General features: G+C 35.3%; 1 protein-coding gene across 1 annotated transcript; it reads left to right on the top strand.

Annotated features, from left to right (window-relative positions):
• Positions 1–7,332: 7,332 nt before the first annotated feature.
• LOC129503044 (olfactory receptor 4C6-like) lies at positions 7,333–8,238 on the top strand. Its single transcript, XM_055314928.1, has one exon. It carries the CDS (start codon positions 7,333–7,335, stop codon positions 8,236–8,238), a length of 906 nt encoding a protein of 301 aa, XP_055170903.1.
• The last annotated feature ends 9,073 nt before the right edge of the window (positions 8,239–17,311 follow it).

Genomic DNA, 17,311 nt, shown 5'->3' with positions numbered 1-17,311 from the left:
AGGTTATTTAGGTAATTTGGTGGGGACAGGTGATTTGGGGACTCTACTCTTCCACCATCTTGACTCACCCATTTTTAGCTGGTCTCATGTTTGTCTTAAATTGTAAGAGACAGAAACTTTTCTCACAAAGTCTAGGCCTGGGAGATGTTATAGCAGCACTTAATCTATTAAAAATGATCAGGTTTGCAAATGCTGGTGGAGAATTAAACATTTCAACAGAATCCAGACTAAATAATGAGTGGTTTATTTTGACAGGTAGATAGGAGATAATGAGACAAGGGATAAAGGTAGGAAATGTATTGAGTAAATGTTGTTTCTACCTTAAAACAAAAGAGAATATTTGAAGAGGGAAGGTAGGGACAACAATTGTGTTTTAGGAGTATCTGATGTGAGAAGGTTAAAGAGGCACAGATTATAAATTGTCAACAGCAAACTTGGAAGCTATAGGAATTGAAAGGAGAAACATAAGACAGTCTAATGCTCTCAGGAGATGGAGTCTTGCTGGTTTGTGAATAATTTTGAGGAGTGTTAAGTTTACTTCTTTTTAAAGAATCTCATCATCAAGATTCTCTCATGAAGGTCAAATACCATCTTATTATTTCAGATATTAAAAACAACATGGAAGTAAGTATATTTACTCTGAAAAATTAATAAGATAAATAATGTTTGGATCTGTTGTACAAGCATATTTTGGTTTATATGGACTTTATTTATTTATCCATTTATTTATTTATTTATTTGAGAAAGAGAAGGAGTGTAAGCACGCATGTGAGGGAAGGGGACAGGCAGAGGATGAGGGAGAGAATTTTTTTCTTTAAAAGTGAGAGAATCTTAAGCAGTCTCCACGCCCAGCACGAAGCAGTTTATATGGACTTTTAATTCAGTGAAAATATCAGGCATTAAGTGAGGGAGTGAGCTAACTTTTATTGAAGACTAGGATGCATAAATTTTGATAGTGCTTTACATACTTTAAGTCTCTTAATGTAATAAATTTGAATAAATAGATGTTTATACCATTTATACAAAAATGAGACTGAATAAGGATTAAATAACAATATGAAGTCTTTTAGACACTGCCTTCTCTACTCTTCCCACTTCACAGTACTCCTTGCTAGCATGACTTAAAAATACCAAAACAGAACTGTTTATTGGCCTCATTGGGAGATTGTCCTTGAGGCATTCTGTCCTTATTTTGGGGGTCACTTCCTTCCCTTCAGCTCTCCTCTGACCTCTGCTTCCCAGGTTACTTGTAGTTCTTTGATTCTTTTTGTGTCAGAGAAAAGCCACTTGATGATCTCATTTCCACAGACATATTTCCAAATTGAAAGCATGTTATTTGAGAATTCTAATTGTTACAGAGTGAGAATGTATGGAATCTTTATTTTTTCTCTCTGAAGTATATATTTTTTAATCCTTAATGTAACACAGTTTTAATAATAGTCTTAAAAGATGAAGGGGACACTAGACTAAGTGAGAAAAATTTTGTCCCAGGACTTCCTTGGGGTATTGACTTTTCTTTATGTTATTAGGCAGATGGGTTGTCGTATGGTCATTCTCTTATTGAAGAAGAGAGCTTACTTGTGGAACAGAGAATTGAATGGTTAATACCAGGATCTAGTGTGTTTGTGGAGCATCACCTGGCCTGGCTCCAATGAAGTTGTGCCCTTGGGAAAAACCGATCACTGCAGGGATGGATAGGAATTCACTGGTATGGTGATTAGCTGCTCAGTCAGTAGAGATGCAACCTCAAGGGCATGGAGTTGGAATGATACAAGCCTACATATTTTGAAATTCTGTGCCGTTTGAAAATGGCATCCTGCCCTCTTTTAGGTCAAGTCTATTGCCCAAAGGGGAACATTTTATTAATGGTGTTTCTTCTAAGATGTGGATTGAAAACTGTTTACGAATTAAGTTCAGAATACAGCCAAATGGTGGGCACAGTTCCAGGAATGATTTTGTAAATAGCTAGCTGGCTTTTTTCCCCCCCAATCTTTCCTATTTAGATGAAATTTGAATTCTTCTGCCATCTACAAGGATTGTTTCCTATTTAAGTCCTTGAACACAAAGAGCATCTGCTTTAAAAATTTCTTTAAAAATCATTAGAAACTATAGCCCTAACTATAGTTATCAAAATAACTCCCCATTAAACAATTAGATGATTTGTTCCCAGTACGGGTCCTGATTTACTTGCCTCTATGCTGGGATCTGCTAAGTTAAAACTCTAGTAAGTCATGATTTGTAGATTTTTTTATAGATGAAATTTCATGTAAGTAGTTCTTTTGTAGATGGCCAGAACTTTGATTACCTTATTATCCTGGAAAATTTCCTTGTATAATCTCTGCCTTCTACTTACTGGGACCTTCAGGTAACTGGCTTTTGGAGGTCACAAAAATGACATCAAATTGAGTTCTGCAGGTGATTTTAACAAGTTACTTGAGTATTAAACATGTTCTTATTAATTTGAGCTACTATTTTTGAAATTGTTGAAATAACTGAGTAACTATATATACATACACAATTACAATTAAAATATGTTAGTACTTCACGCGTTTTGTCTATATACACAAACTGGACTTCAGGATGGAAAGCTTTAAGCTATCAACACTTTTTTAGCTAGATTTATTTTCATCTCTTTTTCAAATTATCAAAATTTAAGTGTCTGCCTAATCCAGGTCATGAGATTAGCAACTATAAGTGTGTTTGTATTTTGGGGATGTGCTTTTAGGAAGGGGAAGAACAAGAATAGCTGGTACGTATAAGGTGGCTTTAGAGAGATTTTTATGTTTCCATTCTTTCATTCAACTCTGTGTGTGTGTATGTGTGCATGCATACACATGTATGTGTCTTTATATGCTTCTGTTTTCTTCTTGTACCAAGTTCTTTTAACTATGATTTCTCTATTAATCACCTTTGAGAAAGATGTTTTTCTTTCTATTTTAATTAATGATAATCAAATGTTTGGCTTTCATTTTTGATGTAAAGATGAATTAGATTTAAAAATACATTTCTTTATATAAACACACACAGTGATTTATGAGTAGCTCTGTCCATGGAAGGCTATTGGTGTTGGTGCTGAAGGAGATACTGATGATATGCTTGGGGTTGTGGTCATGAAATCAAGAAAGGTTGTTCAGGGATCCAGACCCCCCCCACACACACACCAAAACATCCTAAGAGAACATGAAATTTTGTATCTTCAATAGTACAGTAATTTCCAACCCAGAAATGTACTGTTAAAGGTAATTCCATCTTCATTCATCTCTCAAGGAAAGCAAGATGAATTAAGAAGACTTACTGACAAAAATAATCCTTTTAAAGCCGTTCATTAGATACATATTCCATTGATGTTGCATATGCTCTGGATATAGATATTCAGGAACATAGAGGTATTGATTGCTTGTTAAAAATGACATCCCAGTGGCATCCCTAAACACATTGCTATCACCTTCTTGTGGTCCAGGATTTTATCAAAGGAATTATTTGGCTCTACAATAAATTCATATGCTTAGAACATCTATCAGCTGTAAAGTTGACTTCTTGGATTAAAATCCAGGTTCTATCACTTTTTAACTGTAAACCCTTAAGCAAGTTAATTATTATACTTTTTCTCAGCCATAAAATATGTATAACTATAGCCAGATATCATAATTAAATGAGAAGATGTATCAAATATTATAAAAATATCTGCAACATAGCACATTCTAAATAATTTATGATTATTATTTTGATTTATCTTTGTATAGACTATCTCTACATAGATATTACATTGCATGAATTTACATAGTAAACTTACTTTATGTTCATCTGGAGACCAATAATATATTTATTGTTTAGGTCATCAATGAAATTGTATGAATGAATGATTAAATGCAAATTAAAGTGAGAAATGATTTTATATCTTATCATTTGGTTAATATAATCAGTATTGATAATATTTAGTTTGAGTAAGGCTGTGGGGAAAACTACTCTTTAATATACTGTAAATGAGAATGAAAGATGCTTCAGGATTTTGAGAAACAAAGTTACAGAATCGATCAAAGTTCAACATATACATATTTTTGATTTGGTGTTGACATTCCTAGGAATTTGTCCAACAGAAATATTCAAACCAGTAAGTGAAAACTTCTGTAAAGTGATGTTCATCGCATCGTTGTGTATAAGACAGACGCTAGAAGTAACATAAATGTCAAGCAAAAATGTACTGGTTTAATGAATTATGGTATGATCATAAAAGGGAATAATCTATAGAAATTAAAATGTAGGAAAATATTCTGTGACAAATAATGCCTGTACAAACTATTAAAGTTTCAAGAATATTATTATATTTTATATACTCATATATAGACTAAAACACATAAACAATGTATACCTTCAATATACCTACATACAAATGCACATTTGAAGAGCACACACTAAACTGTCAATAGAGGGTCCAATAGGGCTTATGGTTGGGCCTGGTCCTTTGATTTTAAACTTTCTATCACTCTCTTATCCATACAAAATATTTTCCAAGGGCTATGGTCTTACTTTTATAATTTATAAAAATTAAACTATTTAGTAGAAGCATGTGTATACTTCTAATAGAATCTAAAAGCATTTGGTAGAAGTATATGTGAACACATGATCCCAAGGCAGAGGATCTATTTTAAATAGTTGCTATCCTTCTCCTCATTCTAGGAAAAAAATGGAGATGCTGACCTAAGCCCTTTACATTTATAAATTATTTAATTCTTACATCGCCTTCCCATGTTATAGAAAATGAAACTGAGGCACAGAGAGGTGTGTGGTCTATTCTGTGTACCCTGTATTCTGTGAAGTGAGAACTGACAGTAGTGTGGAAAATCAGAAATTGTACATAGATCTTACTATCTATTCCCAATACAACTCCAATCCAGTTAGGTGTACTTACTCAAGACACCTCATAACTAGGGTTAGTAGGGGTGTATGTGACTAAGTTTTATGAGATATCAAAAATATCACAAGCAATATAATATTTAATACACATTTAAAATATAATTTAACTTAATATCACATTTTAATATTTATTATTGTAAATAGCAAAACCTAAACTGTAGTGCTAGGAGCTAATGATGTTTAATATAACAAATCTGAAAAAAGCAACCAAATTTTAAAGAGAATGTATAGCTTTCAGTTAATTAGATCCCTATAGAAGGTCCAGAATGAAAAGTAGGTTTGTGTGATGTGCCCACATATTTTGACTATGTGTTATGTTTTTCCTTTCTTCATGCCTTGCTCATGCTGTTGTCCTTCTTGTTTATTTTCTACATTGTAAATTTAGAATTTTCTAAATTCTTTTTTATTTATTTATTCATGAGAGACACACAGAGAGAGAGAAAGAGGCAGAGACAGAGACACAGGCAGAGGGAGAAGCAGGCTCCATGCAGGAAGCCAGATGCGGGACTCGATTCTGGGTCTCCAGGATCACACCCTGGGCTGAAGGCAGGCGCTAAACTACTGGGCCACTGGGGCTGCCCAAATTTTCTAAATTCTTATGTCAAAGCTTAGCTTATTTAATCTTCTTTGAAATCTATAGATCATACTGATAAATTCCCTTCTGGAAGTTATATTGTACATGCATTGTTTCAGGAGTGTTTATTCTGTCTCTCTCTTTATGGATAGGGTACTTCCTGTATCCCTCACACTGTTGGACGTGCTATAGAATGGAAATATGTACTGTCTAGGTAATAAGTAGACAAATGAAGAGATGTAATTCCTCACTTTATATCAGCCTTTCAGCAATGGTATTTCACAGGATCACTGGAAAAAGAAGGCATTATTACAAAGAGGATCTGAAGGCAGTGATTCAACATTGAACTTAAGTCCAAGGTATGGCTGTGCTCTTGGGTTTGGTTAAAGAATGTCTAGGAGTAGAAATGAGAGAGCTGAAAGGTGGTAATTGGGATATGTGCGCCCGGATGCCAGAGGAATAGCAGTCAGGCTCTGACAATAGCACTCACATTTCTGGAGCCAGAACTGGCACCCACCTTGCCAGTAGATGGTTCAATGCTACTTTCCGTGGACGAATTCAAGCATCATTCTTAATAAGTGGGGGAGTCCCTGGGATATGACCTAGCTTACGGAGTGTTCAACTAGTTCATTCTAGGTGCTCAATAAATATATGAAGTAAATGAAATAATTTATATGAAATGTTCTAAGTTCTTGACTCTTGGCTGTGTCTAGTGATAAATGAATGTCAGCTATCTAGCTTGAGGTTACCAAAAGTCAGAGGGTGAGAGAAGGGCTTGTATGTAGGTGGTTTATTCTGGAAAACAGAATGGAGGCAGTGAATGGGAAGAGTGTAACAGGAAAAGAAAGAAAAGTTAATCCAAGATTGTGTTAAGTTGGTTATCATTTATTCACTGGCTCCTGCTTACTAATGATCTAGGATTTCCTAAAAGTATCTTATTTTTTCTTTTTATTATTATTTGGAAAGTGTAATTTTTTAAATAATAAATTTATTTTTTATTGGTGTTCATTTGCCAACATACAGAATAACACCCAGTGCTCATCCTGTCAAGTGCCCCCCTCAGTGCCCGTCACCCATTTACCCCCAGCCCCCGCCCTCCTCCCCTTCCACCACCCCTAGTTCATTTCCCAGAGTTAGGAGTCTTCATTCTGTCTCCCTTTCTGATATTTCCTACCCATTTCTTCTCCCTTCCCTTCTATTCCCTTTCCCTATTATTTATGTTCCCCAAATGAATGAGACCATATAATGTTTGTCCTTCTCCGACTGACTTATTTCACTCAGCATAATACCCTCCAGTTCCATCCACGTTGAAGCAAATGGTGGGTATTTGTCATTTCTAATGGCTGAGTAATATTCCATTGCATACATAAACCACATCTTCTTTATCCATTCATCTTTCGATGGACACTGAGGCTCCATCCACAGTATGGCTATTGTGGACATTGCCGCTATAAACATTGGGGTGCAGGAGTCCCGGCATTTCATTGCATCTGTATCTCCTAAAAGTATCTTAATCCCTTCATATTTCCAGATGTTAGTATGCTCCAGAATGATGAAGTAGGATTTTCTAAGTGTCTCAAGCAGAAAATATTGGGACAGAAGTACATAAGGGATGTACTGGTGAACAGACGTGTTTTCGGAGGGATCAGTTAAGATAAAGCTGTTGTCAGGCTATACTGTTAACAGCTGGTTGCTGTATTAGTGGCTAGAGAAAAAAGTAGGTTAAGAGATTATGAGACACAGTGCAAAAATTGTCCCACACACTCAGCGATTATTAATTAAAAGTAATGTTATTTTGTAGATTTTCCAGCTCAGAGCAGTGTGCATATATCAGCCCGTAGTAAATGGAGAATCCAAAAAATGTGACTGAATTCATTCTTTTGGGCATTACAGAGAACCCAGAGCTGCGGAAAATGCTCTCTGCTGTGTTTCTAATCATGTATGTGTCCACGGTTTTGGGAAACCTATTAATTGTGGTAACTGTGATCACAAGTCAGAGTCTGAGATCACCTATGTATTTTTTCCTTACTTTCTTATCCCTTTTGGATGTTACCTACTCTTCTGTCATTGCTCCCAAGATGATTGTGGACTCCCTCTCCAAGAGCACTGTCATCTCCTTAGAAGGTTGCATGACCCAGCTCTTTGCAGAGCATTTCTTTGGTGGTGTGGGGATCATCCTTCTCATCGTGATGGCCTATGACCGCTATGTGGCCATCTGTAAGCCCCTGCACTACACGACCATCATGAGCCCTCGGATGTGCTGCCTGCTGCTGGGAGGGGCCTGGGTGGGGGGATTTATCCATGCAGCAATACAGCTTCTCTTCATGTATCAACTACCCTTCTGTGGCCTCAATGTTATTGATCACTTTATGTGTGATTTGTTTCCCTTGTTGAAACTGGCCTGCATGGACACCCACACCCTGGGTCTCCTAGTCATCCTCAACAGTGGGGTGATGTGTATGACCATCTTCCTTATCCTCATCACCTCCTACACGGTCATCCTCTGCTCTCTGAAGTCTTGCAGCTCTGAAGGGCGGCGCAAAGCCTTCTCCACCTGTGGCTCCCACCTCACCGTGGTTGTCTTGTTCTTTGTGCCATGCATTTTCCTGTATGTGCGGCCTGTAGCCACCTACCCCATTGACAAGGCAATGGCTGTGTCTTTTACCATTGTTACACCCATGTTAAATCCCTTGATCTACACCCTGAGGAATTCAGAGGTGAAAAATGCCGTGAGGAAACTGGTGAAATGAGGGACCCTGGGCATCACTAGCTCACATGCTAAGGACTAAATTTTTTTACAAGGACAATAGGTCTTTCCCGCCCCATTCTTTCAAATCCATTGGGTACACAACAGCCAATGGCATCTTTTAAATATGAAAACCTGGTTAAGATACTACAATCAAGTTACTTACTACCTCTCCAGTACATTTTGTGCTTCATCACTTTTCTTACAAGACTCTGGATATTCTTTTTCCTTTTTTTAAGCTTATGTTCTGAATAATTCAAGCCTGGTTTTCAGTAATTCAGGTGCTGTCTCACGGCTTTTCTTCTTACTCTGCTGGGGGCTGGACTTCTTTTTCTCTGAGATTTTGCTTGTTTGGTTCCATCTCATTTTTTTTTCCATTTTCAGATCAACTCCCACCTCCTTAAACAAGTTTCTACTGATGACTTTCCCTGGTCATTCCCCTCAGTTACTTTCTACCTCTTCATTTCTGGATTCATTTGACATGTCTTCATCTTGCCTTATATCAAAAAAGAAGATAAAGCCCATTGCAGCATAAATAAATAGTTTTCTGTAAAAAATTTAAGATGATAATTTTTCTGTTTTAATTATAGAATTGAAGAACTGGAAGGATCATAATGATATTCCTAGACTTAAATATTTTTACTGCATTTGGGAATTTTCCTATTATCAAAAGGAGGTCCAAAAGCTACATCTTTTATTATGTATATAAGAGCTATTCTTACCATTTGTGCTGAAATTATTATCTGTCAGTTCAATATCACAAATTTCTTCTCTTATCTGTTCTATAGGTTCCTCATATTAATTCACATTAAATAGCTCTACACATTAAACATCTTACTTAGGAGCTCGATTCCTGACTTCTTAATACTAACATCTGAAATAAATTTTGATCTTATTACTTTTTTATAGAAATTTGTTGTTACTAATGTTAGTTTGTAAATCATATGACTATCTCTATATTAGAATTGAGAATTTCAGTAATATTCCTGATACAAAGGCATAGCAAAATAGGATAAAATGGTGCTTTAATTCAAAGATCTGCTTAAAAACTATTGCAAGAACCAAATTTATTGGGAAACACATGAACTTGCTTCCCATTTCACTGAGAAAAAGTAAGCCATCAGAAGAACACTTCCACAGAGTCATGACTCTATCTACCAATCTACCCGCACCTGTTCAACTGTATGTTACCTTCCTACCCTCTCCAATAAACACATTACCTGTATTCTTATTCAAAGGCAACCAATCTTTTTACTAATCTGTGTTCTGAGTCTCATCTCCTTATCACTTACATAAAGGCATCTCTTATTTCATCTATATTTCCCTTCCTAAATGGATCATTTGCATCAGCAATGGTCTCATTCATTTGGGGAATATAAATAATAGTGAAAGGGAATAGAGGGGAAGGGAGAAGAAATGAGTAGGAAATATGAGAAAGGGAGACAGAACATGAGAGACTCCTAACTCTGGGAAACGAACTAGGGGTGGTGGAAGGGGAGGAGGGCGGGGGGTGGGGGTGAATGGGTGACGGGCACTTAGGGGGGCACTTGACGGGATGAGCACTGGGTGTTATTCTGTATGTTGGCAAATTGAACACCAATAAAAAAATAAATTTATTATTAAAATAAGAAGCAATCTGTTATCTCTTTCTTCTTTAAAATAAAATCTTCCCTCGATCTCATTTCCTTTTCTTTGTAGCAAAATTTAAGAGATTCTGTAATGATTGTTTCCCATTTCTCTCTTTCTATTCAGGCATACTTCAGTACTCAATATTGAAAATGCTCTTTTCAAGGTCAACCATGACATCTGTGTCAATAAATTAAATAGTCTTTCCTCACTTCTCATCTTATGGACTCCATCATTGAATCCAGTCTACCATGACATATTCTCACTTATATGACCACAATTCCCAAATTACTACCTCCAGCTCAGGCCCCTTTCCTGAGACTGAGACCTGGAAATCCAGTCTACTTCATGGCATTTCCACTTGAATGACTAGTAGATTCTTCCCCTATCTCTAAACCAACTCCACTCACAACATTCTCTGTCTCAGCTGATGGCATATTTGGTCTCTTTTTCTCATACCCTATTCCAATTTATCAGGAAATTCTGTTGGCTCTACCTTCAGTACAAATTCATATTCAACCACTTTTAATAACTTTTAAACCTTTTGTAGTTCCAAGCCACTGTCATCTTTTACCTGAATTATTGCAATTCCCTTATACCTACTCTCCTTACTTTTATCTTGGCAACCTCTGCTCTAATATTCTGTTGTCAACACAGTACTCAGAAATATCCTATCCTTTAAACTCATTAAGTCAGATGATAGCCACACTTCTATTTAATACTCTGAAAAGGCTCTTCATTTTACTTAGCTTAAAAGCTAAAAGCTTTATAATTACTAAAAATTAAGTAGTTATTTGCCCTGTTATTATTCGGATCTCCTCACTTATGACTAAACCCCCAATGACTCCTCTGGTTACTCTGGCACCTCTCTGTTCCTCTTACTGGCCAGTTATGTTCTTGCTGTAGGGACTTTATATAGGCTACTCTGTCAGCCCGGAATACTTTCTTCCAGTCATCTGCGTAAACCAACTCACTTTATGTTCACAGATAAGAATAAACTATATTTTCACCTTACTGTTCTTAGACTTGGGTAAGCAAGGCTTCTGTTCTTGACTTCACACTTGGAAATATCTTCTGTGAAGTTTTCTAGAGTCTCCAGTGTCTGGGCTTGGGCAGTGCCTTTTGGTGGGGTAATCCAGCCTGAACCTGATTCTATGGGTCTCATCCTTCCTCCTTTGGGGTGCTCTTTGACTCTTTATGTTACTCATGGGTTCAACCAGATGCCTTAGAAATCCTGCACCTATAAAGTATCCCAGGTTCTATGCCCAGGATGTTGGTTCCAGGAGGGCAGTATGTCAAGCAGGAGGCATTATTCCAACATACCATGTTTCTGGAGAGAACACAAGATATGGGTTCTGGATCTGGACAGGAAGACAGAGGCTTAGGGGATGAATCTTTCTGTGCTCTAATCAGACAATAAGCAACCAAAAGTACCTCTTCTCTACCTGCAATTCTAGAACTCCAGCACTAATTCACTATATCTCATCCTGAGAGTTCACCTAGGTAGAGGTCCGATAAAAATATTTGGCTGGCTCTTCCCACCTTAGATGAGGCCCCAATTTTAGAGACACCAACTTCTGTGATGAATTAATAACAGTCCAAAGGAATGATAAAGCATATTTATGTGGAAATCGATAAACCAAATCTAAAATTTGTATGTATGTGTAGCTATGTTTGAACAGTTGTGGCAATAAAAACAATGTGAGGAACATAGAGACAGGGGACTGAATTTTCTACATATCAGAGCATACCACAAAACTCTGCCTTGTAAACATTTTGCTGTAGACTTGTTAATAAAAAACTCTAAAGGACAGAAGAAATGGCCCAGAAATTAACCCATATATCTTTGGAAATTTGGGGTAAATTTTGTAATTTAATAAATAATGAAGATATAATTTTAAATCTGTGGGTAGAATGGTTTATTGGATCAATTCTGGAAGAGTAAATATACCATCCCTCCATTTCATACATATCTTTGTGCCTGTCTTCTCTCTTTTTTGATTTGTAAAGTTTTTTTAAAGCTTCATCTTATATTTGCATAAATAATGTGCTTGTTATATTATGTATACCCTATCTTAACACTATTATTTCAGCATTATCCCACTCATTTCCTCTAATGGAATCAAATAATAAAGGTTTAAGCAAAGCAGGGCATGGAACAAAGTAGAAGATACCAATTGTGGTTCAAAGTAGGAACCAGGGTTCCAGGATTAATTGCTGGAGTCCTGCTGTTGAGTCATTTGTTTAAAAGACCATCTCCTCCAGGGGTGTGGTCCTGGTCAGATGGTTCTTCTGGTTGGGAAAACTCTACAAAATATCAATTAAAAGAAAATAACACCTGTCCCTTAATAGTATGGGTGAATAGCACCTGTCCCTCAATACCACAGGTGAAGGTGCTTCTGCATATTTACTTTTTTTTTTTGACAAATCACTTCAATTCTGCTTCTATTTGTCAAATGTGAATAGGCATAAAAATCAGTAGGATACAAGAATGTATAGAGCAAATAATTCCTTGGTATGGACCTTCTCTAAAGGGACTTCATGGGCTAAGTCCAACTTTCCCCCAAGCTTCAATCCCAGGTCTACCTTCCTTCAAAGGAAGCAGACTTGTCATTCCTTCTCTTTAAAAAAATGGAAAGAGAAAAATTCCTTTAATCTCTAAAAGTTGTATTTTTAGTTTTAAAGTCATGGCATATTTAGCTTAAGTAATCAGGGAGGAAAAAGAAGAGTTTGGATTAGTCCACACATCTTTGCACATTATTCATAAAATGTGTTAATCTTTAACAAGCACCTGTTGCTACTCTAATCCTAGCATACTACAGGTCCTTGTGGATTGGTGTTGTGCTTTATTCCGAACCCAGCTTTGGTATTTAGTAAGGACACAGGCATTGTGCTCTAATCTTGCACAGAGATATGGTATTCCATCCCAGTGCACACAATTTTATATTCCTGAAAAGGAAGGCAATGGAAAGCATCTTCAATGGAAACCCAGGAGAATTTGAAAAAAGAAAAAAAAAAAGCTAATTGGTTGGAGACATAAAAGTTTTGCAAATACTTGAACAAATCAAACCACAAATAACTGTGTCTTGAAAAATCATACTTACTGGAAATTTCCAAACACTGAGGAGAACTGAGAAGCAATTCTACAGGTTCATGACCTCTCAGATAAACTTCTTTAAATTCCAGTTGGAAATCAAGGAAGAAACTTTTACTTCTTTATTTGTTTTTCCCTGAGACAATGCTGAAGATTGTGCTTGAAAAGCAGTGGGGGACATTCTCTACCTCATCTGCTAGAGATGCTCTTTCTCTCTCTCTTACAGGTAGAATTAAGACTTGGAAACATGTTTCACGTTTTGGGCAGCCATTGAATGGACTTTCCTCCATACAGTATAGGAAATTGCCATCACCAGAATTTTCCAGAAACTGAAAAATGGTGAGATTTATGATTTATATTTTTGCATTTTCAGAGAGGGTTTTAAAGTGTGATGTAGTACTTAAAGGTATGGGTGTTGTGGTACAAACTACCAAGTTTAATGCAAGTATGGGTCTATCACTTAACTGTGTAGACTTGGGCTAGCTACATAACATTTTGGCCCCAAATCTTCATTTCTAGTGTAGATTATATATTAAAAAGCTAAAAGGATTTGGAAACAAAATAATGCATGTTCACAGGACAGCATTTGACATATAATACGTGCTCAATAATTAGTAGCTGTTAGAATGCAAACTTTTTTGGAGGGTTAGGAGTATCTATTACTTAAAATCTAATGAATTTAGAACTTTCTTCAGTTTTTCATCTTCAGGTTAAATCCAAATGAGTATTTAATGCAACAAGTACCTATTTTGGTCCTAGACATCTAATTGTATTTTATTTATTCTTTCTAATTATATTCTCATTTATCATTCATCCTCTAGGGCTGTCCCTATTCTGACATTTTAGATTAAAAGGTAGACTTTTTTGAGGCTGTAAGGAACACTGATATAAGTGCAGGCAAATTTAAGTGCTGTTTACTATTTGCAGAGTTATATCTAATACAGAACTCTATAGTCCTACAACAAATGCCTGAAAAATGGCACAGAGAAATACATTAGGGTAAGCAAGTGTCTTATTCAAGTCATGGAGCAGAGGCTTCTGATTTTAAATACATCTACTTATTCTCTAAGTGCCTTTGATAGAAAAAATAACATTAGATTTCTGCCTCAGAATCTTTCAAGAATATTTAAATGGCTGAAGCTCTGACTGCTTTAGTGCTAGTTGTTGTAATTTGTCTCCCTTAAAGTGAGCTAAATAACCAGACAACAGAAGAAAAGAAAGCTCAGGCATCCACCAGGTAGGATACAGGTGGAAAGAGAGAAAGTTTTTTATTTTTGTTTTTTCTAATTCCACAAAGAGTAAGAGTATAAAATAGTAAGAGTATAAAACATTTAGGGGAATCAGCAGAGCAATATTGAAAAGAGAGAAAAGGATCTGAAATCTAAAGAGAACATATTTCCCAGATTATAGGGAAAGGAATATGCTTAATTAGACAAAGAATAAATATTTTTATTGCTGAAATAAATATTAATCCTGGATAAAAAATACAGTAGATTTTAGGAATTTGGGGAGAATGATTGAGAATTGAGTTTTAAACTATTCTTTTAATTTACAGTAACTATATGTATTTAAAAATACATGCAAATGTGACTGATATGCACATACAGGTGCCTAAAACTGTATCTTAAATTTACTGTTTGAAATATAATTACAAAATACTACTTATAATGATGACCTTACAATTAATTCCTCTTATAGTTTTAAATATATACTTCAAAGTTGAAACAGGAATTTCTATTAGTTTCAGAATGATGAGTTCCCAGGATCACAGCCCAAGAGATGGTCCGTAGTCTAATTTATGGCCATGAGGGTCCCTGAGCAATCTCTGGTGCACCCCTAGCATGTTAAAGAGTATGGCTATCAAGAAAGGTAGACCTGGAAATCTTTGGGAAAGTTTGGGCCCATGATACATCTATTTATGAAAAGTTTATAATAGTTTAACCTTTTTAGTTTAAGAATCTATGTCATGTTACCATGTTAGTTCCACCTACACAAATTAATTATACTGGACGGTTAATAAAATTGTCTTCAAGCTCTATCTTTTTCCGAACTGTTAAATTGATGGAAAATGATGGTATTAGGGATTTTAAATCAGATTTTTAGGGGTGTTTGGGTGGTGCAGTGGGTTAAGCATCAGACTCTTGCTTTTGGCTCAGGTGGTGATCTCAATGGTTTGAGATCAAGCCCTGCCTTGGGTTCCACACTCAGCATTGAGTCTGCTTGGGATTCTCTCTCCCTCTGCCTCTGCCCCTCCTGCTCATGCTCTCTCTCAAATAAATACATAAACCCTTTAAAAAAAACCTTAGTTTTTAATTTCAAATTTCATGTAGTTATGTCTAGATACTTATTGAAAGTAAGTCTATTACTTTTGTATGTTCACTTCTTGATTTTGAAATTATATTAAAATGTATAAATGGGCAGAGTTATAATTTTTTTGTTTTTCTCAATTCAGATATTGTAAAAATGCTTCACTGTTCATGTCCTCACGTTATTAATTAGTGTTTCACTGAAAGCATCATGTGCTATCAATCTTTAGTAGTCTGATTTACAGAAGCATCCTCCTATTGTTGACTATGTTAGATATTTCTAAATTTTCACTATTATAAATGACATCATCTCCCATTATGAAAATTACACCACCCTATTTCACTTTTAGAATAATTTTTAGGGTGGAAGTTACTATTATGAGGAATATAAACATGTTTATCATTCTGGAAATACTTGCAAAAATATTTTTCAAATGATTACATGAATGAAGCAGTTTCACTGCAATTTTAGAATTAATATATTTTCTAAAACCATGATGTTAAAAAACATATATTTTATCTTATGATGGATTAAAATTTCCAGCTTACTTTGTGTGTATAGATGCTGCTTAAAAATAATGCTGATATTAATATTTTACATTTTCCTTTTGAATTATACATTAAAAACCTTCATAATAACTGTCTTATCGGTTGTGGACCAGCAGCTTGAACAAGTGTTATTATATCTATTTTATGGGAGAGGATGCTGAGGCTTAGTGGTTTCTTCAAAGATACAAGCCTAGTAAGCAATGAAGCTGTAATTGCCAACTTTTTGACAGCAGAAACTGATATAATGAAATATTATATTATTTTTAATTAACTTCATATTTTGGAGTAATTTTAGATTGACAGAGAAGGTGAACAGATAGTATAGAGAGTTCTTATAATCCCCTCACTTAGTTTTCCCGAATATTATCATTATATTTTATCATAAGTCAAAACTATGAAATGAACATTAATATATTACTCTTAATGAAACATCAGATTTTATTCATATTTCACTGATTTTTCCACTACAGTCCTTCTAATGTTCTAGAATCCAATTCACTAAGACACATTGTAGTTGGGAAAACTATCTTTTAAATGACTTAAAGTCAAAAACCTCATGATCATAAACTATGAAGACAGTGCACTCTACATTGTCAAAGTTTTAACACTGTGGAAATTCCTTTTATATGAAAAAAAAGTTGATTTAATTTTATATATAAGAAACATTTTAATTTTAAAATGGTATTACTCTTAGAAACTCCTAGGTAAGGGAAGTGGAGAGCCTAAGAATTCTGTAATTATTAGATTAATTTAAAGCATTCCCTTCTATCTCCTTACCCAAATTTGTTTTTTCTTTGTACAATGAAGCAATCTGAAAAAGCAATGGGCACAACAATTTATTCACGGATTATTAAAGTTATTTAAAAGTGTTGTACACTTAATGCCATATCTGCACTAACTAAAAAAATTACCTTTGTGAATAAAAAGATACTTATCAGCCTTGGTTGTGGTAAAGAAGGTATTAGGAGTAATTGGGTCTGGGGGCTTGTTTTCACTATTTATTGTGAATTTCTCCTGTGATTCTAACTGCATAACTGTTTTTATGTCTCTTGCTTTATCTGATTATCACAAGAACCCTACTAATAGGCATTTTTTTTTATACTCAGTGGCAGAAGTAGAATCAGAAGCTTGAGAATTTTAGGTGACTCTTTCTAGCACATAATATAACTAAGTAGAAAGACCTGATCTGTGTGAATCTGAAACTGGTTTTCTTCCTCATTTCTTTCTTGCTTTGATCCTAGGATAAACTGATCACTGCTGGATCATATATTCTTAACTTTTAAACAACCTTATAGGGTTGTTTGATACTCTTGTTTTCTTGGTGACAACTTGTAGCCAGATATAAAGTTCACAGGGACTGTTTAGTAATGTCTAGTACCTTGGAAACATAATGGAAATGGTTAAAGTAAGAGACAATAAATATTAGCACACATGGTTGTATATTTGTTAGTTTTTTTAGCACTGTAAACTGTTTTGATTAGCTCTAAGTGGTGTTCATAAAA

Source organism: Nyctereutes procyonoides, unplaced genomic scaffold (genome assembly GCF_905146905.1).
Source record: "Nyctereutes procyonoides isolate TBG_1078 unplaced genomic scaffold, NYPRO_anot_genome, whole genome shotgun sequence".
Taxonomy (NCBI): Eukaryota; Metazoa; Chordata; class Mammalia; order Carnivora; family Canidae; genus Nyctereutes; species Nyctereutes procyonoides.
This window is presented reverse-complemented; position numbering and strand designations above follow the sequence as displayed.